The sequence below is a fragment of the Myotis brandtii genome, unplaced genomic scaffold (genome assembly GCF_000412655.1).
Source record: "Myotis brandtii unplaced genomic scaffold, ASM41265v1 scaffold959, whole genome shotgun sequence".
NCBI classification, from domain to species: Eukaryota; Metazoa; Chordata; class Mammalia; order Chiroptera; family Vespertilionidae; genus Myotis; species Myotis brandtii.
In genome coordinates, this window is record NW_005371966.1 from 550437 (window position 1) to 577959 (window position 27523).

The window sequence follows — 27523 nt, forward strand, 5'->3', positions numbered from 1 at the left end:
CGGGGGGGGGGCGCATGAGGGCTGTGGGTGCCTGTCCGTGAGTGCTGGGGGGTGCATGAGCCCAGCCTGAGTGTGTCTAGTCTCCCATCTGTCTGCCTCTGTGTGCACCAGGTTCTCTTTCTTCCTCATACATGTAGCACCCATGGGATGTGTTCTCTGTTGCCAAATAATTCTTAATCATTAGTAGTATTTTGTGTTGAGACGTATTTCAGTGGTTTGTAGTTTTGAATGCTAGGTTTTTCTTTCTTGTGATATTATAGACGATGGGATCATTTATCTTCACACACATATAGCATTTTCCTTCTCTTCATATGTTTTAAGCATAATTCCTGGACTTGGTGAAGCGTCTGTTGCTGGCATTTGTGGGGTGCGGGGTCAATGGGGTTCCTTCCCTAACCAGGGTTGGCCCCACCAGGGCCCTTCCTCGGCTGCCCCCAAGCCCCTTCCCAGGCCCTGTGGCCCTTGAGGTGAAACGATGCCTCTTCCTTGGTCCCTGAGCAAGTCAGTGTCTTGGGATGAGAGGGTGAGCAGGAGCCGAGTCTATGGTCCCAGCTGGTGTGGGGGACACTAGGACATTGGGAGGGGCAAGCAAATGGGAAGTTGGGGCACTAACTCTTCCTGTCTGGTGTCTTTCTAGCCTGTCTCCCAGCCTACTCAGGTGACTCTGATCACGGCACCCAGCGGGGTTGAGGCCCAGCCTGTGCACGACCTCCCTGTGTCCATTCTGGCCTCGCCTACTACAGAGCAGCCCACAGCCACCGTCACCATCCCCGATTCTGGCCAGGGTGATGTGCAGCCTGGCACCGTGACGCTGGTGTGCTCCAACCCGCCCTGCGAGACCCACGAGACAGGCACCACCAACACCGCCACCACCACTGTTGTTGCTAACATGGGAGGGCACCCCCAGCCGAACCAAGTGCAGTTCGTCTGTGACAGGCCTGATGCAGCTGCTTCTCTCGTGACCTCGACCGTGGGGCAGCAGAACGGCAACGTGGTTCGCGTCTGCTCCAACCCACCCTGTGAGACCCACGAGACGGGCACCACCAACACGGCCACCACTGCCACCTCCAACATGGCTGGGCAGCTTGGCTGCTCCAACCCGCCCTGCGAGACCCACGAGACGGGCACCACCAGCACCGCCACCACTGCCATGTCGAGCATTGGTGCCGGCCAGCAGCAAGGCACCCGGCATGCCTGCGTGGCCACCACCATCCCTGTGGTCCGGATCAGTGTGCCCACCGGGACACTGGAGGGAGCCCAGGGTTTCAAGTCTTCATGCCAAACTCGCCAGACCAGCGCGACGAGCACCACCATGACTGTGATGGCTACCGGGACCTCGCGCTCAGACAGCCCGCTCCTTGCGCCAAGCCGGGCCCTGGAGGCTGCAGGCCACAGCCCTGCTTTTGTGCAGTTGGCCTCTACGACTGGCCAAGTCAGGCTGGGCCCCAGCAGCAAGGACAGCCCTGTCACCGACCTAGGTCAGTTGGTATCCATGGGGCGCCAGCCGGAGGCACAGCACACCCACACAACCAACACCCCCACCACAGCCCGCTCCAGCATGGGTGCTGGGGAGTCTGGCGAGCTGCAGGGGATCCCCACGCCTGCATACGAGAGCTCATCTAGTGCCGCTGTGACTGTGACAGGCCTGGAGGCACTGCTGTGCTCCTCGGCCACCGTGACCCAGGTCTGCTCCAATCCACCATGTGAGACCCACGAGACGGGTACCACCAACACGGCCACTACCTCGAATGCAGGCAATGCCCAGCGGGTCTGCTCCAACCCACCATGCGAGACCCACGAGACAGGCACAACCCATACACCCACCACCGCCACCTCCGGTGGGGGTGCAAGCCAGCCCGAGGGGGGGCAGCAGCCCCCTGCCAGCCGCCCCTGTGAGACGCACCAGACCACTTCCACCGGCACCACCATGTCAGTCAGCGTAGGTGCCCTGCTCCCGGACAGCACCCCGCCCCTCAGGACCCTGGAGTCCGGGTTGGAGGGGGCAGCACCGCCCACCAGTGCTTCCCAGGCCAGCACTTCGCTGCTGACCCCTTTCCCAACACAGAGGGTGTGCTCCAATCCCCCCTGTGAGACTCACGAGACAGGCACCACGCACACGGCCACCACTGTCACCTCCAACATGAGCTCAAACCAAGGTGAGTGCAGGTGGGCAGTCTGGTGTCAGTGGTCTCCTGGAGCCCCAAGCTCAAAGAGTGAGGGCTGTGGTGTCTAAAAGATCTATCTAGAGCCCCAGATTCCGTGGGGCTCAGTTTACTTGGGGGCGGGGGAGTGGTCCTGGCAACTGTCCTTTAGTGGCAATGCTTGGTAGAGACCCAGGGGCTCCTGGCAACCAGCCTCATCCCTCGGCCCCTGTTGGCTGAGTGCCTGTCATCCAGCTCTGCCTGTCCCCTCAGATCCGCCACCAGCTGCCAGTGACCAAGGAGAGGTGGAGAGCACCCAGGGCGACAGTGTGAACATCACCAGCTCCAGTGCCATCACAACGACTGTGTCCTCCACGCTGACGCGGGCTGTGACCACCGTGACACAGTCCACGCCAGTCCCCGGCCCCTCTGTGCCGGTAAGAGCCCCTGGAAGGTCCCCTTTTGCCTCCCTGCAGCCCAATGCACCTGCGGCCTTGCTGTTCCAGAGTAGGACACTAGGTGTCACTCTTGTACCAGGCACAGTGTTGCTCTTGGTCCTTTCTCCAGATTATGAGAGGGCAACCTCCTGGCACAACAGGGCAAGAGGCAGCAGTCCCCCAGTGCCATGGCTTGCCGGTTCACTATAGCCTAGAGGAGCAACAAGGGGGTGGGGCATCTGAGTGCCCCTTTCTGACTAGACTGGGAGGCTTCCTTGAGGACGGGTTAGCATTGGCCAGCAGGTCTCAAAGGTGTCGTCTCCCCTCGCCGAACTCCTGCTGCTCAGTGACCTGCCACTGCTGCCCATTTTAAAGGGGTTCTGCTGGTCCATCGTGAATGGGAATCCAGGCTCTAAAGAAAGATGAAGGGTGCCTGGTTCTGGCCTCCCTCTCCTCCCCTCTGACAGGGGCTTCTCTCCCTTTCTAGAAGATCTCATCAGTGACTGAAACTGCCCCAGGGGCTCTGACCACCGAAGTCCCCATCCCGGCCACGATAACAGTGACCATAGCCAACACAGAAACTTCTGACATGCCCTTCTCTGCTGTTGACATCCTGCAGCCCCCAGAGGAGCTCCAGGCCTCCCCCGGGCCTCGCCAGCAGCTGCCGCCACAGCAACTCCTGCAGCCTGCCTCCACCCCCCTGATGGGGGAGTCCACCGAGGTCCTGTCAGCTTCACAGACCTCTGAGCTCCAGGCCGCTGTGGATCTGAGCAGTACAGGGGACCCCGCTTCGGGCCAGGAGTCTGCCAACTCCGCCATGGTGGCCACTGTGGTGGTCCAGCCACCTGCGCCCACCCAGTCGGAAGTAGACCAGTTGTCACTTCCCCAAGAGCTGATGGCTGAGGCCCAGGCAGGCACTACCACCCTCATGGTCACAGGGCTCACCCCTGAGGAGTTGGCGGTGACTGCTGCTGCCGAAGCAGCTGCCCAGGCTGCGGCCACAGAGGAAGCCCAGGCCCTGGCCATCCAGGCGGTGTTGCAGGCTGCGCAACAGGCTGTCATGGGTAGGTGCAGGGAGCAGAGAGCTCACCCCTCCGTGTGAGGTCAAGTCCATATCAGTGCCCTGAAGGGAGGATGGGCCCCTCAGGAAGAGAGAGAACACAGGGTTCTGGAGCCTCCCTGCTGATGGGCAGCCAAGAGAAGAGGAGGAGGCTTGCTTCCTGCCAGGGAGGAGCAAGGCCGACATAAAGGGGAGGACGGGGGCGGAGCTGCTGGGCTCAGCTGGGCACCCAGGAAGCAGGCAGGTTCTTTGCAGGACAGCAAGGTAGAGGTAGGCCAGGAAGCATGGTCGATGGGACAGGCTTTCAGGGCCTCTGTTGCTTGGGGATTGGGCTCAGGAGGTGACATTGGAAAGCCAGGGATGGGCTCCACCTAGCTGGCGTCCCTGTTGAGGAGTATTTCTCTCCACTCTGGAGCAGGCACTGGGGAGGCCATGGACACGTCCGAGGGGGCAGGAGCTGTGACACAGGCAGAGCTGAGCCACCTGTCAGCTGAAGGCCAGGAGGGCCAGGCCACCACCATCCCCATTGTGCTGACGCAGCAAGAACTGGCCGCCCTGGTGCAGCAACAGCAGCAGCTGCAAGAGGCCCAGGCCCAGCAGCAGCACCACCACCTGCCCACGGAGGCCCTGGCCCCTGCCGACAGCCTCAATGACCCAACCATCGAGGGCAACTGCCTCAGTGAGCTGGCTGGGGCTGTGCCCAGCACCGTGGCCCTGCTGCCCTCCACAGCCACTGAGAGTGAGTAGAGCCCTGTTTGGCCACGTGTACTGTCCCTAGAGGTCTCCGTGGACTGGGGAGAGGTTTTGGGGGGTATCTGCGCCCCCCAATGCACAGACTGGGAGGGTGGCCTGGTCCGAGGGAAGGGCCCCCATGTAGAAACTGAGTTTTTGGGCTCTTTCCTGCTGACACCTTCTTTTCTCCCAGGCCTGGCTCCTTCCAACACGTTTGTGGCCCCCCAGCCCGTCGTGGGATCCAGTCCCGCTAAGCTACAGGCTGCTGCTACCCTGACTGAGGTGGCCAATGGCATTGAGTCCCTGGGTGTGGTGAGTCTGATGTGATGGGGCTTCGGGGGTCACTACCTCTGGGCCCCAAAGGCCAACGGCCTGACCTCTTCCCTTTCTGTCTTCCAGAAGCCAGAGCTGCCACCCCCGCCCAGCAAAGCCCCCGTGAAGAAAGAGAACCAGTGGTTTGATGTGGGGGTTATTAAGGGCACTAATGTCATGGTGACACACTATTTCCTGCCACCAGATGATGCTGCCCCATCTGATGTAAGTGAGCCTGGGAGTTGATGCTCTCGGGTGGGAGGGTCCTGGCCATAGGCTGGTACAGGGCCCTGAGGAGCCTTCTAAAGCTCCCCGCCTGGAGCTAGCCGAGGGCAGCAGTCCTTTTGCCGTGTTCCCCTTGTTGGGAAGTGGGTGTCATTTTCACCGTCTTTCCCCCTTCCTTTCCCCAACATGGACTCGCAGGTCCCCAGAGCTGCCCTCTTAACAGTGGGGTTGATGTCCCTTTCTTCTCTTTCTCTTCCCGTTTTTCCGGCCACTTCCCCAGGACGACTCGGGCACTCTGCCAGACTATAACCAACTGAAGAAGCATGAACTGCAGCCAGGCACGGCCTACAAGTTTCGTGTCGCTGGGATCAACGCCTGTGGCCGGGGGCCCTTCAGCGAGATTTCAGCCTTTAAGACGTGTCTGCCTGGTTTCCCAGGGGCCCCCTGTGCCATTAAAATCAGCAAAGTGAGTCCTGGTTCATAGGTTGCTGCTCAACCACTGGCCCATACCAGCTGGGCCCTGATCATTTGATTTAGCCATTACATGAGGCTACCTTTTAGATGGAGGCAGATGAGGCCATCTCTCTGGCGCTCCCTGAACTCTTCTGTGAAAGCAGCCTGCTGTGTTAGGAGTGGTGGTGACGTGGGGGTGGTCGGTCAGCCCGGGGAGTGGTGAAGTGGCCTAGCACAGGCAGGGCACAGGATAAACTCACAGGCCAAAGCCAGCACCACTTGACCTATGCCACCTTGGTTCTAGAGCCCAGATGGTGCTCACCTCACCTGGGAGCCACCCTCTGTGACCTCCGGCAAGATCGTTGAGTACTCGGTGTACCTGGCTATCCAGAGCTCACAGGCCAGTGGTGAGACCAAGAGCTCCACCCCCGCCCAGCTGGCCTTCATGCGCGTGTACTGCGGGCCCAGCCCCTCCTGCCTCGTGCAATCGTCCAGCCTCTCCAACGCCCACATTGACTACACCACCAAGCCCGCCATCATCTTCCGCATCGCTGCCCGCAACGAGAAGGGCTACGGCCCAGCCACCCAAGTGAGGTGGTTGCAAGGTGGGTGTCATTCATTCATAAGGCTTCTTGGGTGCACTCTGGGGAGGGGCAGGTTGGGGAGTGGAAGCCCCAGCAAGCATCAGGTGGAGCAGGTGATGGCCTAGAGTGCTATGGGGGTCCCTTGGGGCACCTTGCCTCATCTGGAGGTACAGGGAAACTTCCCAGGGGTGTTTGAGGTGAGCTGGGTTGAGAGGACTAGAAGGGTCCAGAGTGAGGCTAGACAAGGGTTGGGGTGGGGAGTGGAGGCCACAGGCTGCCCTGGCAAGGTATGAGCCAGCTCCCACAGGCTGACCAGGGAGGACAGTGAGGGCCTCTAACCTGAGTCCAAGGCCACCTTGGGGGGTGGCACACGTGGCCAGGACCATGGGGAATGTACCCACCAGAGGGAGGGGCCGTCACATCCAGCAAGGCCAGCTGGTCCTGCTGCAGGGCCAGAGGCTGAGGGCAGGGTGGGTCGTCTGCGGACTGCTGTGTGGCTGAAGTTACTAGACCCACCTTACTGTGTCGCTCACTGCTCCGTTTTCTTTTCAGAAACCAGTAAAGACAGCCCTGGCACCAAGCCAGCCAGCAAGCGGCCCATGTCCTCTCCGGAAATGTAAGAGGGAAGCCCCCTTTGGGGAACCTTCTGAGACTGAGGGTGGGGGGCTCCACTTCTTAAATGATGGAGGGGGCTTAACTGGGTATGAACCCCCACTGGGTACTAGCCAGCAACCTACTGCAAGTCATATAGTGTCATCAGGAGCCATGCTAACTACCACTTTCTCTTCCCCTTTTCCTCCCATCTTCCCAGGAAAACCGCTCCAAAGAAATCTAAGGCAGATGGCCAGTGAGAGGCAGCTGGCTCACACCTGGATTCCTCTCCTGACCCCCCCCTCTGCTTCAGGAACACCACCCACCAGGGCCTTCCCGGGCCATCCCATCCCCGAGCGCTCACACTTTACCCTCCCAAGCTACTGGCCACCATTCATTCTCTCTCCTTTTCTCTGTTTTGAAAATAATCTCAAGAAAGCACATTTTACCGTTGCTGTTGGGAGGAAGCAGAGGCAGGTCTGGAAGAACAGTGAGCACGTGAAAGCGCAGTGCACTTGCTCCTCTCCAGGCCTTCCATGGGGGCTGAGAGCCCCCGAGGCCAGAGACCCCGAGGGAGGGAAACAAACTTTAAAGCAAAGAAGCGAAAGCAGTGGAGGCCTGCACCCCAACCTGGGAGCCTCTTGCTTGTGATCACCCTTGGCTGGAGAAGGCAGCCAAGGGGCAGTGGACGTGAAGCCAGGGAATGACACCCCTCAGCCCCCCTACCCTGCCTCTGCTCCAAGAAGCAAGAGAGGCTTTGCGGGGGCACCCTGAGCTGGGTGTGTGTGTGTATGATTTATTTTATTTTGTTCCCTTTGCATTTCCCGCCACCTAATAGCCCACCCTTGACTTACCCAGCCCATCTCTGCCCGTGATCCCACGGGAAGCTTACACATTTTCTCAGAGGCCTTTTTATCTTCCCCACTTCCTCCCCTTCCCTCTTCCCATTTAAGAGAGACAAGAAAGAAACAGAAAGGGGGAGAAGGGGCCCCATGGTGGGCTGAGCAGTGTTCTGTGAAAACCTGGCTCCCAATGGGGCCTACAGAAGCCCCCTACCCCCCAGCCTGGCTTCGGCCCCCCCTGGGTCGGGGCCAGGGGCCACATCACCAACTGCTGCATTTGTTGTATTTTTTTAAGTTGAAATTGAAGGCAACATTTTTATTGTAATTTTAGCCTTAGCGTGTGGGGTTTTGTCCCTTTTTTTGTTGTTAGCTGTGTACAGAATGTGTTTTTTTTTTTGTTTGTTAACTTTTCTCTCCTTGGCTAAGCCTTGGCGCAGGGATCTTTCTGGAGGAAAAGCTGGGGGCAGCCAGGGCAGACGAGGCATGGTATTTCCCCCGTGCACCTGGTGTTTTATGCGCAGCTCAATTTCCTCTTCCTGGCCCTGCCCTCTGCCCCTGTGCCTGTCCCCAAGCCTCCGGGATGAAGAAAGGGTGAGCTGTCAAATTTCACTCTCCATGGGCGAAGCCTCAAGGCAGGTTTCTGAGGGGGACAGTCCAGAGGCCCCAGCCAACGATCCTCCTAATCCTGGGTTCCCAGCATCCCTCACACCCCACCCCAAGGCTCCCTCCTTGGCGTAGCTGGCTTCGAGTATCTGACACCCTCAAATTACTGCTTCCTGCAGCCACCCACTTCCACTCCACAAGCAACTTAGTAAGGAAAAGGGTGGGGTAGGCATGAAGGGGAACTTTTCAGAGGTAGAGGGCATGCGTGTGGCTTAGCCCAAGGAAAGGGTGGACTAACAGCACTGGCTACCAGGTCTATGAATGTGCAGCATTGTCCCGAGGCTGTGCAGTCCTATGGGGACTCAGGCTTAGGCCTCTGCTCAGAGTGGCTACTGAGCCAGCTTTCTGCCCTACCCACAAGCTTCAGGTAAGGAGCAAGGTTTGCAAGCCAGTCACACAACTAAGTGAGCTACCCATCTTCAGGCGCCACCTGCCAACCCCAGTCTGCAGTGGAGGCCAGCTGTGGCTGATGACCGCCCGCCCTCCCCTCCCATGCCCCCACCGCCTGGCTCCTTTCTGGGGCCTAAGGAGCAAGCTCGGAGCAAGAAACTAAAATCAAGTCTCCCCCTCCACACTAGTGGCTGGAGGTTGCCAGGCAGTGGTACTGCCAGCAGGTGGGAGCGCAAGTCCTCAGTCCCAAAGGAGAGGGTCTGGGAGGCACAGCCCAGCCTCCACCATGATGGACAACCTGACAGAAGCAAGTCCACTTGACAACAATGAAGCGAAGGCTTTTAATTTTGTATGCAGAGACAATCTTCATAGATTTATCTGAAGGAGGAAGTTGCTGTTCCAAACAGTGTCTGCACACAAAGAAACCAAAAAGCTGGAGGGCTGACACAAACTGCTGGGGTGCAGATGGGTCACCTGGAAACTCCTTATTTGTGTCTGGATGAGAAGCTCACTGGGCACAGGGGAACATTTTCACCCTGGAGCCCATTCGCCTGGTTTCATTGTTTCCCTGTCCCTCGTCCCAAGCACCCTTTGATTTATCGTTTCTAAGAACAGTACGCCCGTTCTATTGTAGAGTAACCCCCGTGACACAATATTACCATAGTGCAATGTCGTTTTGTGCTATTTTGAACAATTAAAAGACTTTTTTTGAAATAACCACCTGCTGTTTCAGTGTGTCTGGGACTCCCAAGTTCAAATACCCAGGGAGCCTTTTGCAGGGCCTGCCTGTGAGTGGGATTCTGCTTCCCAATTGCCTCACAAGTTTCAAGGTTCCACCATGGCCCTTGACCTTGGGTAGGACTAGATCAGTGGTCAGCAAACTCATTAGTCAACAGAGCCAAATATCAACAGTACAACAATTGAAATTTCTTTTGCGAGCCAAATTTTTTAAACTTAAACTATATAGGTAGGTACATTGTTATTAACTTAATTAGGGTACTCCTAAGGCTTAGGAAGAGCCACACTCAAGGGGCAAAAGAGCTGCATGTGGCTCGGGAGCCGAAGTTTGCCGACCACGGATCTAGGCTTTAACACCAGAGAAATGATATTCAGAACCTTTCACCAGGCATATGTATATATGACATACTAGTATATTGGTCATAAAAATACCTGCATGTATATTTCCATCATAAGTATCCTAATATATAAAAAGCCAGGGGTCGACCACATGTGGCTCGCGAGCCGCGGTTTGCCGACCACTGGACTAGATTGTCTCAGCAGAAGGTCCCATAGCAGCTACTACCAGCTCCTGTCTGAGGACCAGATCACCCCTCCCAACCAGGGGACTGGGGCAAAGGCTAGGCAGGTCACCAGCTGCCAGTTGGGGAGGGCTTAGCCGGAGGTCTTTCCACCAGGGGCTCAGGACCCCCAAAAGGATCTCAGAATATCAACTACCTGGATGTCGCCCATGGGGTGGTTTCCATCTGGCGCTCAGCAAGTGATGCAAGAGTGAATCCTTTGGGCCAGGTTTCCTATGCATCACCCCCAGAGGAAGAAGCAGAACCAACTGTGGTAGCCCTGCTGTTGGGTGGGGTGGTTTTGCTAGGGTATAGCCAGGGTTAGGGAGTGCTCATGACAAAACAAGGGGAGAATTCTTCAGCACACCTGCCTCCTTCCCCCCCCCTCCTTACCCCTTCACTCTAGTACCAAAAGCTGCCTTCTCCATCTCTGCCTGGCAAGTGCGCATGCCCATGCAGTGCCAGGTCATGGTTGCAGGGGAGGCCTGTCCAATTCCATCTCTCCCAGGAAGGCCCTCAGAGCCAGCTCTTCTTTCCCTGGTGTTCACACCCTGGGTTCCTGGTGTCTTGTATTGTGTGGGGTCCTATTGATCTTGACACTGGGAGCCACAGCTCTGTCTTTGTCGCTGCACCAACTCTGACCTGAATGAGCCCAGGGGCCTCCACGGGGAGAGGCAGGCACATGTCCTTCAGATTGGAGTAATGGGGGAGCAAGGGTACAATGCGGGCCAGCTGTGGCCAATGGTCTGTGGGGCTGGCCCCAGAAGGGGCGGGGCCTGTGCAGATCTGTCAGGCGTGTGACAGATGACTGGATGCTTAACCTTCGCAGGGTGTAGAGGTTCTTCCCACCCACCCTCTGCTGTCCCAACACACACTCACCTGCCTCAGGACAGCCTGCATGGCACTCCAGAAGGCAGAGCCACACCAGTTGGTGCTGGTCTCTAATGGTCTCACCACTCATCAGTCTCCTGGGGAGAGACCCGTGAGGGGAAAAGAGTGTTGTCAGTTTTATTTATTTATCTATCTATCTATCATCTATCTATCTATTTATTTATTTATTTTTATTGATTTCAGAGAGGAAGGGAGAAGGAGAGAGAGATAGAAACATCAATGATGAGATAGCACCATTGATTGGCTGCCTCCTGCATGCCCCCTACTGGGGATTGAACCTGCAACCCTTCAGTCCACAGACCAACACTCTATCCACTAAACCAAACCGGCTAGGGCTGTCTTTTACAAATTAAAGGCAAGACCCTCCACCAGCAAAAAGATTACAACTCACTTCATTTCAGTGTTCTGGAACAGAACCCACAGTATCTCTAAGGTTTGCCTGTACCACACCTTCTCACTGGCCAGTCTTTTTTTATTTTTATATATATGTTTATTTCAGAGAGGAAGGGAGAGGGAGAGAGAAATAGAAACATCAATGATAAGAGAGAATCATTGATTGGCTGCCTCCTGCACGCCGCCCCACTGGTGATCAAGCCCACAACCCAGGCATGTGCCCTTGACTGGAATCAAACCCAGGACCCTTCAGTCTGCAGACCGATGCTCCATCCACCGAGCCACACCGGCTAGGAATATATATATACATTGACGAGAGAGAAACATCAATGAGCTGCCTCCTAGATGCCCCCCACTGGGGATTGAGCCTGAAACCTGGGTATATGCCCTGACCAAGAATTGAACCAGCAACCTTTCGGGGTGCATGGGACAACACTGGACACTCAACCAACTGAAATACAACTGGCGGGGCAAGGGAGGTCAGTCTTATTCTCAAACATCACAAAGGGCATGGGAAGGTCAGCCTTCGGCAGGAACTCATGCAGTGTGGGCTCACAGTTGCAAGGGAGGCCCAGTCCAATTCCATCTCTCCCAGGAAGCCTCTCAGGGCCAGCTCTTCTTTCCCTGGTGCTCACTCTGCCAGACTCCTGGTGTCTCATATTGTGTGGGGTCCTACTCATTGTGACATAGCTCTGTCTTCCCTACTCCACCAACTCTGACCTGACTGAGCCCAGGGGTCTCCACGGGGAGAGGCAGGCATTGTGACATCAAAGACCACCACACATATACCCTGGCAGGTGTGGCTCAGTTGGTTGAGTGTGGTTCCATACACCGAAAGGTCCCTGGTTCAATTCCCAGTCAGGGCACATGTCCTGGTTGGGGGCTCGATCCCCAGTAGGGGGTATGCAGGAGGCAGCCAATAGATGTTTCTCTCTCCCTCTCCCTTCCTCTCTCTCTAAAATCAATAAAAACATATTTTTAAAAATTAAGAAGACCAGCAACAGCAGTAGGAGCTGCAGTATAGGGCCATGCCCAGGCATTAGAATCTCTCTGTTCCAGCCGCGTTCTGAAGCTGCACTGATGAGGTGAGAGGCCCACTTACACTCCTGGCCTGCAATCCAACCAACCCAGAAGTCCAAGCTCCTCCAAGTCACACTGGGAGCCCAGGGCTCTCAGGCAGACCCCTGGACTGCCGCCTCCACATAATTCCGCCCTTGGCAGGGAAAGTGGGGGACAGTTGGTCAGCCAGCCTTGCTCAGTCATAGAGCTACGAAGACCACATCTGGGCACTGGCAAACAAGTCTGGAGAACTTGGAGGGCTGGAAGGCAGAGGGGCCCCGGGATGCCCACTCTTACCTGCACAATTGCTGTATGGCTTTTGAGCTGCCTTGTATTGACCTTGACCGCTAAAGCGGTTGATGAGGAGCTGGTTCATCCAGAGGAGTTGCCCACCCTGTGGGGTCAGAGGTCAGAGGGGCCTCAGTCCAGGCACTTCCAGCTGTCCCCTCTCTTGCTGTACCTGAGCCCCATACCCTTGCTGAGGCCATCCCCCTTGGTCTCTCTGCCCTGCCTAGCCCCCCGACCCAACACACACACTAGGACCCCTTTCAGGATTCAGGGGGAGGTGGTTGAGGAGGGAAAGCCGGCTCGTGTTCCCCAAAACACCCACCACAACCCCAGACCTTCCAGCCAGCTAACCCAGTACAGTATTTCCCACCAAGAGGTTACTGTATTGAGCTGAGGGCTCCAGCAGCGGCAATCGCGAAGTTCAGCCACCAGAGGGTCTCAGCGAGCCCTGAGCGTGAAGGCGGAGCCCGAGCGCGGGGGCGTGGCCTAGCGATGACCAAGCCCCGCCCCCACATCGGGCCCCGCCCTCAGGCCCTACAAAACCCCGGAGGAGGGGATGGGTGGGGCAAAGCTGGATCAGCTGAGTGACAGTCACGGGACCGGGACCCGCTCCGTTTGGCTTCTTGGAGGAGAGGTAGGGTTGAGGTGGGGGGCGTCTCTGAGTGTGGCAGGCCCGTGGTGGGATCCGTGGCGGGTAGATCCCCGGGGTTGGTGGGATCAGTCCTGGGGCTGGTCCCGGGCCGGAGGACAGCCCCGCACACGGGTGGTGGGGGGGTGGACCCCAAGGGCTGGGTCCCCAAGCCCAGGAGACGGGTCAGACAGCCCACTCAAGCCTGGGGTGTCTTGGGCACAGAAGAGCCCGGTGAGGAGGCTGGATACTAGGAAGATGGGGAGGTCGGGTCTGTCGGGGAGCTGAGCCTCCAAGTCCTAAGTTTCCCCCAGGACATGGAGAAGGAAAGAGAGACTCTGCAAGCCTGGAAGGAGCGCCTGGGGCAGGAGCTGGACCGCGTGGTGGCTTTCTGGATGGAGCACTCCCACGACCAGGAGCATGGGTGCGCCTTTTCCTTCTGGTCTCCTCAACATGGTCTTTGCCCCGCCCCCGGACCCCCCCCCAGACTCAGATCTGCTGGGCCCAGTGGGCTGTGGGGGGTGCAGGCCCCTTCTTCCCTTTGCTAACTTTGTGTCCCACAGGGGCTTCTTCACCTGCCTCGGCCGCAACGGGAAGGTGTATGACGACCTCAAGTATGTCTGGCTGCAGGGGAGGCAGGTAAGGATGTGCTGAGGCTTGCAGCTCCCCCAGGGGCATAAGCCAAAGTCAGGCTTACGGTCCACGCATGCATACACACCCACACCACAAGGCCTGTCATCTCAAAACACTATTCCTCTCCGGACAGGGCATCTAGGACTCCCCCTCATCCCAGCCCTGAGGTCCCTGCTGCTCCCCGCTTAAGCCGTGTTCCCTCTGCCTCTCCAGGTGTGGATGTACTGTCGCTTGTACCGCAAATTTGAGCGCTTCCGTCGCCCTGAACTTCTGGATTCAGCTAAAGCAGGTGCCCCCTCCCTGCCCCATCTCCCCAGAAGTTACTCCCAAGTTTACTCAATAGCTCCTGTGTGCATACTTCCTGCGGGTGGGGGGGGGGCGGGAGGGGGGAGTTTGTGGGTCTAGAAACAGTGATGGAAGGGGAGGCATTGTCCTCACCTGAGTTTTAGCATGTCAACTTCCCAACCACCAGGTGGCGAATTTTTGCTGCGCTACGCCCGAGTGGCACCTCCTGGGAAGAAGTGTGCCTTTGTCCTGACGCGGGATGGCCGCCCGGTCAAGGTGCAGCGAACCATCTTTAGCGGGTGTTTCTACATCATGGCCATGGATGAGCTGTGGAGGGTGACAGGGGAAGCACGTTACCAGGTGTGTGGGAGGAAGGCTGTCCTGAGAGTCTCTGTGCTCTGGCCTGTGCTGGGCATAGCCACGTGCATTCCCACTCTGCGTGCAAGCCCTTCCCCCGGCCCTGTCTGCAGGCCGGATCTGCTCTCAATGTTAATCCTTCCTATGGGCCCCCGGGGCTCCAAGGCTGCTAGCAATACCCTCCTTATTGCACTGTGTTGTCACTGTGTGCCTAAGGGCGTCCCCCAGAAGTCTTGTTCACTTCTGAACTCCCATCTCCTGGGCACAAAGGGGCCAATCCTTGCCCAGCTTCCACCTGGAAGGGGGCCTCTCCCTCCTCCTGGGGCCCCTTGTGCTTTCAGACCCAACCTCACTGCCTGGGAGTGGCCTATACCCCCAGACTGGGGGCCTCTGAGTCAGGGTGGGGCAGATCCACCCTGGCCCCCCACACCCAACCTGGGGCCAGGCCCGGAGGGGGTCCTGGGTGGAGAAAGGTGTCCTGTGAGTGGGCGGGCTGGATGGGATGCAGCCTCAGCCTGGGCCTCCCCTCCCCTCCCCCCACCCAGAGCGAAGCTGTGGAGATGATGGATCAGATCGTCCACTGGGTGCGGAAAGACCCATCGGGACTGGGCCGGCCCTGGCTCCCAGGGGCCCCAGCCTCAGAGTCCATGGCGGTGCCCATGATGCTGCTCAACCTGGTGGAGCAGCTCGGGGAGGCAGACAAGGAGATGGCGAGCAAGTACGCGGAGCTGGATGATTGGTGCGCCCAGAGGATTCTGCAGCATGTCCAGGTGGGGCCGGGACTGGGGCATCTCCCACTCCGGGCTCTTCCTCCGCACACACCCGCCTCGATCTGGGCCCTGATGGTCCTCTTCAAGATAGGGAGGCTTGCCCTAGCTGGTTTGACTCAGTGGATAGAGCATCAGTCCTCGGACTGAAGGGTCCTGGGTTCGATTCGGTCAAGGGCAAGTACCTCGGTTGCAGGCTCAATCAATCCCCGGGCCTGGTCAGGTCAGGGCTTGTGTGGAAGGTAACCAATAGATGTGTCTTATCGATGTTTCTCTGTCTCTCCCCCTCCCTTCCACTCTCTAAAAGTCAATGGGAAAGTATCATTGGGTGAGGATTAACAAAACAAAAAAAAATGATAGGGAGGCTGGGCCCAGGACCCTTGGAAATGGAGAGCCCAGGGAGCTGGGTGGGGCCGAGGGCAAGAGGGAAGGAGGGTGCCAGAGCCTGGGACACATCAGAGAGCAGGAAACCAGCCAGACCCAAGTCCTTCCACGCTTCTGTGGGCAGCCCAATCCCAGTCCTCTTCAGTGTTTCACCTTTTCCTTCTTGGAGGGGGGAGGGCAGGCCTAAAACAAGGGTTACAAGCTTTCTGGACTCCTGGGAGTGAACTGGCCCCTCCTCAAACGCACCTCTGAGCCAGGCTTACCCAAGCTTGCAGATTATGGAGGGAAGGAGGGTCTTTCTGGTTGGATGGTGGGGGGCTGAAGGCAGAATTCCCTTCTCTTCCCCTGGCAGAGGGATGGGCAGGCTGTGCTGGAGAACGTGTCAGAGGATGGCAAGGAACTCCCCGGTTGCCTGGGGAGACACCAGAATGCAGGTGAGGAGCAGGGTGGGCCGGGTGCCACCCAGCAGGAGGGAAGTGACCAGCTTTGGTTCCTGGACTTCAGCATGGGGACTGCCTTCCTCCTTCCACCCTCCACCAACCAAAGACCAGGCAAAGAAGGGGTGATAGGCCTCCCAGGCTGGGGTGTCAGCAAGAGAGGTAGTCTGCGGTGGGCTGGGGGGGTGAGTTTTCTGCATGGGAGAGGCTGTTGGGTGGGGCAGGGAGCTCAGAGCAGCTCCCACTGTTAGGGAGGAAGGCAGGCACAGTGGTCAACACAGGGCTTGAGCCTCCCTGCGTAGGGGAGAATCCACTGCCTACCTTACCCTGAGCCTTCACCAGGCCACGCACTAGAAGCTGGATGGTTCCTGCTCCGTCACGCCACCCGGAAAGGTGACCCTGAACTTCGAGCCCACATTATTGACAAGTTCCTATTGTTACTTTTCTGCTCTGGATGGGATCCTGACCACGGAGGCCTCTTGTACTTCCAGGATGTGGATGGCCTCTGCCCTACCCAGGTAGGAATGCGCCCAGGGCCACATGATGCTAACCTATTCTAAGCTTTCTGTCCTGGGTAGTTCATAGCTGCTGCCATCACCTATTTTTTTTTAAAAAAATATATATTTCTTTATTGATTTCAGAGGAAGGGAGAGGGAGAGAGAGATAGAAACATCAATGATGAGAGAGGATCATTGATTGGTTGCCTCCTGCACGCCCCCTACTGGGGATCGAGCCTGCAACCCAGGCATGTGCCCTTGGCTGGAATCGAACCTAGGACCCTTCAGTCCATAGGCTAATGCTCTATCCACTGAGCCAAGCTGGCTAGGGCGCCATCACCTATTTCATAGAGGGGGACTCGGGGCTCAGCACTGAACTTGCCCAGTGTGACCCCAGTGGTAAGTTCTCGACTTCTGTGCCAGTGGTCCTCAACCTTATGTGCATAGGGAGGCCACTAGGGAGCACAGACAATGCCGATGCAGAGACGCTTGTCCCCTTCATCTTTGAAAGGCTCTCTGGGTGATTTGTTTTAGTAAAAGTTTTCAACGTTTTAAAATATATTTGTATTGATTTCATAAAGGAAGGAGGGGGAGAGAGATATAGAAACATCAATGATGAGAGAGAATCATTGATCACCTGCCTCCTGCACGCCCCCCACTGGAGATTGGGCCCACAACCCGGCCATGTGCCCTGACCGGGAATTGAACCGTGGCTTCCTGGTTCATAGGTCAATGCTCAATCACTGAGCCATGCTGGCTGGGCTCTCTGGGTGATTTTAAGGTGTCAGCAGGGGGAACAGATTTGCTCCCTATGTCTGTTTCCTCTCTGTCTTGATCCTGCTGAGATCTGCAGAGGGTGGCTGAGTGTCCGAGGGGCTTTAGACAGACTGACAAGACAGACATGGTTTCAATTCCAAGGTAAAAGAGAAGCCTGACCCACCCCTGCCCTTTGGGGTGCATTGGCTCAAGAAGCTAGTCCTGCCCTGACCGGTTTGGCTCAGTGGATAGAGCGTCGGCCTGCGGACTCAAGGGTCCCAGGTTCGATTCCGGTCAAGGGCATGTACCTTGGTTGCGGGCACATCCCCAGTAGGGGGTGTGCAGGAGGCAGCTGATCGATGTTTCTCTCTCATCAATGTTTCTAACTCTCTATCCCTCTCCCTTCCTCTGTGTAAAAAATGAATAAAATATATTTTTTTTAAAAAAAGAAGCTAGTCCTATTCTGAGGAGCCTTTCGAACCCCCAGAGATGTCCATCCTGTGACTAGGCTCCAAGTGCTTGGGCCAGAGGGAGTCAGAGCCAGGACCTGAAAGATGAGGGTGACCTTCCTGCTGAGACAGGTGTTGGGTGGTGGGACGCAGGGCTCTCAGATGCTACCTCTGCTCTGCTCTCAGCTGGAGTGGGCCATGAAGCTCTGGTGGCCGCACAGTGAAGCCATGATTGCCTTACTTATGGGCTACAGCGACAGTGGGGACCCTGCCTTACTGCACCTCTTCTACCAGGTGGCTGAGTACACCTTCCGCCAGGTAAGTGCTGCTTCCTGGTCCACAGCCCTTGATGGGCTGGGCAAGGGTGTGGGAGAGACAGTGGGCAGTCATTCTTCCCTGGGCAGGCCAGGGCCAGGCTTTCCTGGGCAGTGGGAGGAGGCTGGGCAGGGATAGGGTGGCTCATCCCGCACCCCCTACTCTCTGCTTCATTGAATGTGGTCTCTCAGCTGATCTGAGAGTTCCTGGAGGTCCCCCCAGTGCCCTCTGTTTAGTCAACAAAGCAGTCCCTGCTCCCCTGGAGCTCATGTTTCAGTGGGGAGTGGGAGGGGGACACAGACTATAAACTAGTGAACAGGCAAGCACAGATGGCGATGGGAACTATGGAAAATAAAGCAAGGTCAGGGGCTGTGGGAAGGAATAATGGTGGTGGGGGTGGTCTGTACAGAGTTATTAGCTTGTCTGATTTAGGCATTACTGGGTCCTGGGCCTTCAGGAAGAGACTGTGGGGCACAGAGCCAGAGGCTGTAGCTGTCATCCTGGCCAGTGAGGGTGGGGGCCTGGCCTGGGGTGGGAGATGCAGTGGACAGATGATCATAGTCTAGTTAATTGGGAAGGTCTGGGCCATGACTGTTTGGGTGTCATAAGAATATAGATCAGGGGTCCACATGCGGCCCACTGAAAACATTTATCCGGCCCGCCGGGTGTTTTTGCAACCGCTGCCTGTCCTGCTTAGCAGCCGACTCGTCCCAGGCCCGCAGTGCGCATGTGTGGAATGTCTGAGGGACAGTGAACTGGCCCCCTGTTTAAAAAGTTTGAGGACCTCTGATATAGATGATACTGGAAGCCAGGAGACAGAGTAAGCTTTTAAAAGTACAGGAGAGGAGGGAATAGGAGGGCCCAGCAAAGGAGACAAGAACCAGCAGGGGGTCTTATTCTCGGGTCCACGGGCTTTAAAACTGGAGGGAAAATTACATCTTTATTTTTACTAAGCACTACCTGAAACCCAGCATTTACTCCCATTATGAATGGAGGCAGTGACCACAGTAGCAGCGCCTGACTTTGTCACCAATAGAAACCCCACATATGTTCATGTTACACTGTACTTAGAGAGGCATCTCAAGTATAGCACAAGCTCATCACTACTTCCAAACCAGGAAGTCATGAGACTCAAGGCTATGTCTTTAAAAATATTTTTTAGTGATTTTTTTAAAGGGAGAGGAGGGAGAGGGAGAAACACCGATGTGTGAGCAAAACATCAATTGGCTGCCTCCTGCACAGCCCCTACTGGTGATGGAGCCTGTAACGCTGACGTGCGTCCTGACTGGGAATTGAATTAGCACCCCTTCCATGCAAGGGATGACACCCAACCAACTGAGGCACACTGGCCAGGGCAAGGCTATACAGTGGGGCCTTGACTTACGAGTTTAATTCGTTCCGTGATGGAGCTCGTAACTCAAATTACTCGTATGTCAAATCAAAAAGTGAACGAGTGAGACACGTGATGCTGGGCTGATGTAGTGGCGTTCACTGTGACGTTCGCTGCGCCAACTAGCGGTGGGGTATCTGAAGCTGGCTCGTAACCCGAATTTTAGCTCGCAACTCAAAGCAAAAAATCGGCTGAGAGACGGCTCGTTGGGACACTCGTAAGTCAAGGCCCCACTGTATCTTAATACTGAATGCATTCATGAAGAACATGTGTTAGAGGCCACCAGTTTAAACTGTCTGAAGTTACATTTAAGGAATATATTTCCAAGAGATAGAGATGGCATTTGAACAAGATACAGTGTTTCTGTCATCCCCAAGCAGGGTTCTTGTTGGTTTATCCCAGCCGTGGGCAAACTACGGCCCGCGGGCCGGATCCGGCCTGTTTGAAATGAATAAAACTAAAAAAAAAAAAAAGACCGTACCCTTTTATGTAATGATGTTTACTTTGAATTTATATTAGTTCACACAAACACTCCATCCATGCTTTTGTTCCGGCCCTCCGGTCCAGTTTAAGAACCCATTGTGGCCCTCGAGTCAAAAAGTTTGCCCACCCCTGGTTTATCCCCTAGTGTTTCATCTAACAGCCTGTGGCCCTTTCCCTCAGTGGGTTAAACAACTGCAGACTTTCATCCTCCCCACCCCCCTGGCAGGAAGGGAAAAAGGGAAAGCCCCTCGCTTTTATCTTTGACCACTATGCTGAGCACTGATCTTGGAGCCATGTTACCTGGGGTCAACCGCAGCTCTGACTCTGGTCGCAGTGCAGTGGGGCAGTGAGAACCCCTTCCCCAGGCCTGTCTCATATGGACAGCTCCTGTAGCTGCTGGCTGTCACTGTGTCATTGTTATTCCAGTTTCGCGATCCTGAGCATGGGGAGTGGTTTGGCTACCTAAACCGAGATGGGTCGGTTGCCCTCACCATCAAGGGAGGTCCTTTCAAAGGTGAGTGGGAGACTGGGTGGGGCCTCGGGAGCTCTGGAAATTTGGTTGACCCCGGCCCTCCCAACTCGCCATCTCGCCTTTCCCCGCAGGCTGCTTCCACGTGCCGCGGTGCCTAGCCATGTGCGAAGAGATGCTGGACGCTCTGCTGAGCCGCTGAGCCCCTGTCCCTGTCCACGCCCCGATCCCTGCCCAGGGCGCCGGGTCCCCACCTGCCGACCTCGCCCGCGGAACCGCAAAATAAAGCTGAGCCTGTTCCTCTGAAAAAAAAGAAGAAGCCTCTGTGGTCATATAAGAGCCACTGGAAGCACCGGCTGTTGACAGCAGCAGCCTAGTCCGCTGAGCCAGGAAGAGGGCTCACAGAGCGTCTCGGAGCCACCCGGAGGGCAGGGTTTAATATACATGTTTGTATGCACATTTACATGTGTCTATACTTTTTTGGTTTAAATTGGAGCTGAAAAAGGGATTGGCATTTCAAGACAGTCCCTGCCCTCAAAGAACCCCCAGTCTAGTGGGGGAGACCAATGCTTTTAATTACAAAATCCTTTGGCATGTGTAGGCCCAGGGCACAGACGGGAGGGGGCTCCTGATCTGTGGGCGAGGGCGCGGGCTCTGGAACAGTTTCACAGAGCAGGTCACTGTAGGTGAGTCCTGAAGGGCGAGGAAGACCAATAAATAGGGAATAGGGAATATTCTAGGCAAAGCGCCCAGGGCTTTGTGTCACCTTTGGGAAGCATGGGTGGAGCTGAAGAACAGGCCACCTGGAGGGCGGGGTCGGGGCTGCAAACCCCGTCTTTGCGGGATGTCGGGGCTCAGTTGGATGGTGTCTGGGAGCTCCCCTTGCACCCACATTCATTCCAGGAACAGACGATTTTTGCACAGTGGCTGTGGGCCAGACCTGTGTAAAGACAGGCCCGCCCAGCCCTGCGGGGGTAAGGCGGGCGGGAGCGAGCGGGGGCGGTGGGTGTCGGTGAATAGACAGACAGCGAGCGGGCTTTGACAGGACCCAGGCCTGCTTAGTCACTGCAGCCCCTGGTCTGACCGCATTCCCCTGCCCTCCTCCCGCAGCCAGAGGACCTGATGAATATGCAGCACTGCAACCTGCTGTGCCTGCCGGAGAACTACCAAATGAAGTACTACTTCTACCATGGCCTCTCCTGGCCCCAGGTGGGCAGCTGGATTTGGGGGCTGGGGACACCAGGCGTCAGTTTGGGAGGAGTGGGTGCTCTCAGCTGGGGTGGGGAGCTTAAGGACTGGGCCAAGGGAGGGGCAGGATTCCCACCTGTGTCTGTCCTCTCCCTGCCTACGACAGGGCAGAGTGTGGAATGGGGAAACCAAGGCACTTGGCCTGGAGGTCAGGAGCTGTTACTGAACTTACCACTGGAGGGACTTCTGTCTGTCATGCACACAGCAAGCTATGGGACTAGGTGGCTGCTAAGGGCTCCTCACCTCTGACAGGAAGTTGTTCTCTGACTTCTTTCTCCTCCCTGTCACCCAGCTCTCTTACATCGCTGAGGATGAGAATGGGAAGATTGTGGGGTATGTCCTGGCCAAAATGTGAGTTACCAAGGAGGGAGAGAAGCCTGGTATGGGAGCTGGGGGATGGGGCATGGATCTTCCACAGGGGTGGGGGCACCAGCACTGCACATGTCTGGTGGATGCTGCCTGGGTTTTTTTTTTTTAATTAATTTCTAGACTCTTTTAAGTTCAGTTTTCAGTTAAAATTTTTTAATGTATTTTTATTGATTTCAGAGAGGAAGGGAGAGGGAGAGAGAGATAGAAACATCAATGATGAGAGAATCATTGATCGGCTGCCTCTTGCACGCCCCCTACTGGGGATCGAGCCTGCAACCTGGGCACGTGCCTTGACCGGAATCGAACTGTGACCTCCTGGTTCATAGGTCCACGCTCAACCACTGAGCCACACTGGCTGGGTTAGGGTTAGGGTCAGAGTTTTTGGGGTCTATCCCCAGGAGAGGGATTACTGGGTTGTGGTCATATGGTAGCTCTATTCTTAAATTTTTGAGGAATTGCCAGACTGCTTTCCATAGTGGTTGTACCAGTCTACCTTCCCACCAGCAGTGGATGAGGGTTCCCTTTTTTCTACAGCCTCTCCAACACTTGTCATTGCTTGTCTTGTTGATAACGGCCACTCTAACAGGTGGGAGGTGGTAGCTCATTGTAGTTTTGATTTGCCTTTCCCCAGAATGTCATTTAGCTGCAATCAGAAACGAGGTAGCCTTTTCAGATTGGCTTCTTTCACTTAGTAATGTGCATTTAAGATTACTCCATGTCTTTTCATGGTTTGCTAGCGCATTTCTTTTTATCACTGAACCATATTCCATTGTACTCCATTGACACTACACATGTCTTTTTTTTTTTAATATATTTTATTGACTTTTTACAGAGAGGGAGGGAGAGGGATAGAGAGTTGGAAACATCGATCAGCTGCCCCCTGCACACCTCCCACTGGGGATGTGCCCGCAACCAAGGTACATGGCCTTGACCGGAATCGAACCCGGGACCCCTCAGTCCGTAGGCCGATGCTTTATCCACTGGGCCAAACCGCTTAGGGCACTACACATGTCTTTTGGCTGCAGTGAGGGGTTTGAGAGTCCCAGCTCTCCTGCCACCCCAGATCTGGGGCTACCTCCCGGCACATGGTCCTGCCATGCGCATGTGCCGGGAGGTGGGGGTGGCTGCATCTTCACCAGGCTCCTTGCTAACCTCTCTCCTTTCTTCTTGATCTAGGGAAGAGGACCCAGATGATGTGCCCCACGGACATATCACCTCACTGGTGCGTAGGGCCCACGCAGGCTTTGATGGGGGTGGAAGTAGGGGTTAGTTGGGGCAGCCCTCAAGCTCCTAGCCTTCTTCCTCCAGGCTGTGAAGCGTTCCCACCGGCGCCTTGGCCTGGCTCAGAAGCTGATGGACCAGGCCTCCCGAGCCATGATCGAGAACTTCAATGCCAAATACGTCTCCCTGCATGTCAGGAAGAGGTGGAAGCCGGGGCCGAGGGAAGGGAGGAGTGGGGAGAAGATACTGTGTTGATGTGGGTCTTGGGGGTGCCCTGGCTTTTGGAGAAGATCTGGGGAGTGGGATTAGTGGGGAGGGGGCACTAGGAAAAGGGGCAGGACCTCGACGTGCTGTCCCTGCCTGGCCGAGTCTGTGCAGCTCAGCAGTGCCTTATTCCCCTGCAGTAACCGGGCCGCCCTGCACCTCTATTCCAACACCCTCAACTTTCAGTAAGTAGATCTAGATTTTTCTAATGGAGTGGGGTGGTCCCAGGTCTGGCTGGCTCATGCATGTGGCTGAGATGGACTGAGCTGCCTTCCGGGCTGGGGGGCAGGGGCAGCTGAGATGGGGAGCAGGTCCTGGACTCCACACACATTGCCAGGGTGCCTCCTCCATTCTCAGTGGCAACGGCACTTGCCTGCTGCCATCTGCCCAAGGATTGTGTGATGCAGGAGGATGTGTGGTGTGTCTTGCTGGGTGGAGGAGCGATTGCTTGATGGTGGCCGAGAGCAGATGATGGGCAGTGTGGTGAAGAGCCCATGGGCTATTCGGGAGTATACATGAGGGCTCAGGACATGAGCAGAAGCCTAGGAATAGAACTCAAAGTGGCCAGTTACCTAAAAGCATCCAAGTGGGACCAGAAGAAAAGAGAATGTGCTGCTACAGAAGCTTAAGCACATCCAGGTAGGATGTGCTGTCAGCCCGGGGAGCAGAGGGATCGCAGCGGTTGCCAACCGGGGTTCCGCAGACCACTGGTGGTCCGTGAGATCCGAAAGGTTAGCGCCCGCTGACCCAGAGCCCTAGGCATTCTGGTGGATGAGGGTGGGTCCACTCAGGGACATTGGAGTGTCTGTATGCCCGGCACAGGACAGAGAGACCCTGGCAGGGAATCGACGCACCCAATACATGATGGCAAAAGCTACTTGAAAGTGAGGCTGGGTGGGCTGTCCATGTAGGAACCCCCTGAGACAGGACTCAGCCTCAGTTTGGTGGAGGATGAGAAGGGACTGTTGTGAAGGGCATTTGAGGAACAATATATTTTTTTTCATTTTAATAATTTACTTTATTTAACCCAATAAATCCATATTCTTCTCATTTGAACAGGTAACCAATATAAGAAATTATTGAGTTACTTTACATTCTCTTTTGTTTTGCTAAGTCTTTAGATTCTGGTGTGTTTTACACTGGCAGCATGTCTCAAGGGGCCACGTGTCTGGAGGCCACCTATGGGACCTGCTGGTCTAGAGTTCCCATGTGAGGCCATGCAGGGAGGCACGCACGATTCTGGGTGGGCTGCATTCAGATTTTTTTTTAAACACATTGAAAAGTTCAGGGTAATGCAACTAGGGCAGAGCACATGGCCCTGCAACACCTCCATCGCCTCGGTGGGGGCGTCAGGGCCTGGGTGGATGTGACAGATGTGAAGGGCAGAGGTGCACCTGTGGGCCTCCTGTCCTCCCCACAGTGATAAAATCTGAGGAGCAGTCTTTGACCCAAATGCTGATACCTCTGATCAACCATTCCAGGGGCTTAGGTATGGCAGGGACTTTCTAGGCCATCGAGTCCAGGCCCCCTTTCAGTGGCAGATGCCCAAGTCTGCAGGCACACCTCCAGTGAAAGCTCAGCCCCTGCACTGCTCGGGCCAGGGCCACGCCTGGCAGTGCCTGGCAGGAACAGAGGGTGCAGCACCCTCCTCCCCGTTCCAATTGCGAGGCATAGGGACCGACAGTGCATTCTCGGTAAGTGACAGGGAGCAGGGCAGGGAGGGAAGAGGATGGTTAAATTCAGGGCTTCAGCTCACAAGAAACCACAGAAAGATCTTGGTAACCAGGTTAGGATATGCAGGACCATGGCAGGACCCGGGGAGTGGGGAGAGGGATAAAGGCGCTGGGTACTACTTATTGCTTGACAGAGCAGAGGGAAGGCTGTGTTGGAAATGGGGCTTGTCTACAAAAGGGTCCTTTGGGTGGAAATGACATCTTGCCCCACTAGCATATGACGCCAGAAAGCTGAGGAGAATTTGACCCCTGATTCTCGGGTTGTCCTCCTTCTCTCCAACCCCTGCCCACAGGATCAGTGAAGTGGAACCCAAATACTACGCAGATGGGGAAGATGCGTATGCCATGAAGCGGGATCTCACCCAGATGGCCGATGAGGTAAGTCTAGGGGGGCCAGGGCCACAGTCCCCACAGATAAAGAAGAGCAAGGTAAGTAGGGGAGCCCCTGCTGGAGGGAAGGTGAAGCTCCCAGGGGCCCTGAGACAGTGGGAGGCCTGTGATGGGCTAGAGACAAGATGAATCAGGTGCTAGCCATTGTGACTACGTTGCTGGGAGTCATGGTGCTCATCACCTGTTTCCCCAGCTGTCAGGTAGGGAGCTGGGCCTTGTCAGGGCTTTGAAGGAGGCCACAAGATTCCATTCTCAGGAAGAAGCCTGTGCCACTCTGAGGCGTGGTATGAGAGGCAAGGGAGGGAGACCCCTGGATGCACTGAGAATGAGGGCTCCAGGATAGCAGTGGGGGCCTGGGGACAGCCATGGCCTTCCCCAAGGCTCAGGGGTAAGACAAAACAGGGCTGAGGAGAAAGTCAAGTCCTACAGCAGCCCAAATGAGGGAGGCATGAGCATACTCCCTTTACAGGAGAGAAAACAGCCCCAGGGAGAGCAGAGCCAGGATTCAACTCAATGCAGTCCTGTGTTTCCTACCCTGGCCCTGCTGCCTCTCATTTTACCCTCTGCCCCCAGCAAGTGACAGACACAGGCTCCCTTGGGCAGCCAGAGAGGGCCTACATGGTCTGAGACTTAGGTCCTGTCGTCTTCCTCCTGCTTCTCCCTGGGCTCCTGGTGGCAGCTGAGGCGGCACCTGGAGTTGAAGGAGAAGGGCAGGCACACAGTGCTGGGCGCCATCGAGAACAAGGCGGAGAGCAAGGGCAACTCACTGCCCGGCTCAGGAGAGCCCGGTCGTGAGGAGAAGGGCCTGGCTGCCGAGGACAGCGGTGGTGACAGCAAGGACCTCAGCGAGGTCAGCGAGACCACAGAGAGCACCGATGTCAAGGACAGCTCAGAGGCCTCCGACTCAGCTTCCTAGAGCCTCCTCTCCCTGCCCTGGCCCTCCCATCCTCACCCGAGGTTACACAATAAACTTCACCCGGGGGGGGTTTGTGTGTGCGAGTGTGCGCGTTTGTGGGGGGTTGCCTCTCTCAGGCCCCTCTGTGTCCCTGTGGGGCTGGACCTCACGACCCTTTGGCACAGCGCATCCTGGAAAGTCCGAGTAGCTTCGTGTGGGCTTTGGAGGTGGAACTCCCAAGTCTGATGGCTTTCAGCATCTTTGGGCGCTAGGGAGGGAGACCTTGGAGTTCTGGGAGCCACCCCCACCTTGGAGACAGATGTTCTGCCTTCTGAGCCCTGCTCTTCACTGCCTTGCTGGGCTTTAGATGCCTAAGTCCAACTGCTCATCGGGGGCTTCTCCACTGATGTCCTATCTGGATAATGGCCCAACCAGCTACCCAGTTGCTGAAGTTCTGGCAACTGTTTTTGATTCCTCCGTCTCCTGCATCCAAAAGGTCAGTGGGTCCTGTGTCCCTTGAATCTACTTCCTAACCTAAGCCTTAATTTAAAAATAATTAATAGACTTTATTTTTAGTAGTTTTAAGTTTACAGAACTGAGCAGATAGTGTGGTGTTTCCACACACCCCATCTACCCCCTCTGTTTCCCCTATTAACATTTAGTATTGTGTTACATTTGTTACAATTGATGAGCCAATATTGATACATTATTAACTATAGTCCAGGATTTACATTTCCCTCTATGGATTTTGACAAATGCATACTGTCATTTCATGCAGAATATAAGCCTTTTATTTTTCACAGCTTCACAATCCCCAAATTTGTTCCTGTGCCCTTTTTTCTGGCTGCAGCGCCATCACTTGCTGCTCCTAGCCCCAGAGCAGGCTGTCTGGGCTGCCCACCTCCCAGGGAAGCTCAGCACTCCTGAGCTGTCACTACCTTATGTCCCTGCTACTGCAGATGGCACGCTATTCCCCCTGCCTGGCTGAATTTTTCGCCATTGGGCTAGAGCTCGCTTCTCATTGGCTGGCGCCTGACACGTGATCAGCAGGCAGCTAGGGGGCGGGGGTAAGGTCTGAGGGTTGCGTCTGCGCATTGCCGCTCGCTCGCTGGCTCCGGCGGCGCTTTGTTCTGATTGGCTCCGTTACTCGCTCCGCCCTCCGCGTCTGGCGTCAGTCCCTTCTGGTTCGCAAGC

General features: G+C 56.0%; 3 protein-coding genes across 5 annotated transcripts in view; all 3 read left to right on the top strand.

Moving 5' to 3' along the window:
- The window catches only part of HCFC1 (host cell factor C1), a 24956-nt gene extending 17465 nt beyond the window's left edge, over positions 1–7491 (top strand). Inside the window, exons 17-26 of the mRNA XM_014533249.1 lie at positions 636–2156; positions 2415–2578; positions 3198–3642; positions 4057–4377; positions 4564–4682; positions 4770–4907; positions 5188–5373; positions 5665–5965; positions 6497–6560; positions 6756–7491. Of these exons, the coding sequence (XP_014388735.1) occupies positions 636–2156; positions 2415–2578; positions 3198–3642; positions 4057–4377; positions 4564–4682; positions 4770–4907; positions 5188–5373; positions 5665–5965; positions 6497–6560; positions 6756–6795 (3299 nt within the window). The 3' untranslated portion in view covers positions 6796–7491. The remainder of the gene's footprint in view (positions 1–635; positions 2157–2414; positions 2579–3197; positions 3643–4056; positions 4378–4563; positions 4683–4769; positions 4908–5187; positions 5374–5664; positions 5966–6496; positions 6561–6755) is intronic.
- A 5399-nt stretch (positions 7492–12890) lies between these two features.
- RENBP (renin binding protein) lies at positions 12891–20522 on the top strand. 3 transcript variants are annotated; one of them, XM_005886123.2, is made up of 11 exons: positions 12891–12993; positions 13302–13411; positions 13551–13626; positions 13834–13909; positions 14093–14265; positions 14808–15032; positions 15766–15847; positions 16193–16368; positions 17739–17870; positions 20167–20254; positions 20344–20522. In XM_005886123.2, exons 1-11 carry the CDS (start codon positions 12916–12918, stop codon positions 20409–20411), a joined length of 1284 nt encoding a protein of 427 aa, XP_005886185.2. In that variant the 5' UTR covers positions 12891–12915; the 3' UTR covers positions 20412–20522. The 3 variants fall into 3 exon arrangements, with proteins under 3 accessions (XP_005886185.2, XP_014388767.1, XP_014388768.1); XM_014533281.1 differs by having other exon boundaries at positions 12913–12993; positions 13213–13411; XM_014533282.1 differs by having other exon boundaries at positions 12957–12993; positions 13292–13411.
- Positions 20523–21024: 502 nt separating this feature from the next.
- On the top strand, positions 21025–26420 carry NAA10 (N(alpha)-acetyltransferase 10, NatA catalytic subunit). Its single transcript, XM_005886124.2, has 8 exons — positions 21025–21183; positions 21320–21418; positions 21750–21808; positions 23003–23048; positions 23135–23250; positions 23452–23496; positions 25338–25422; positions 26114–26420. Exons 2-8 carry the CDS (start codon positions 21332–21334, stop codon positions 26348–26350), a joined length of 675 nt encoding a protein of 224 aa, XP_005886186.1. The 5' UTR covers positions 21025–21183; positions 21320–21331; the 3' UTR covers positions 26351–26420.
- The last annotated feature ends 1103 nt before the right edge of the window (positions 26421–27523 follow it).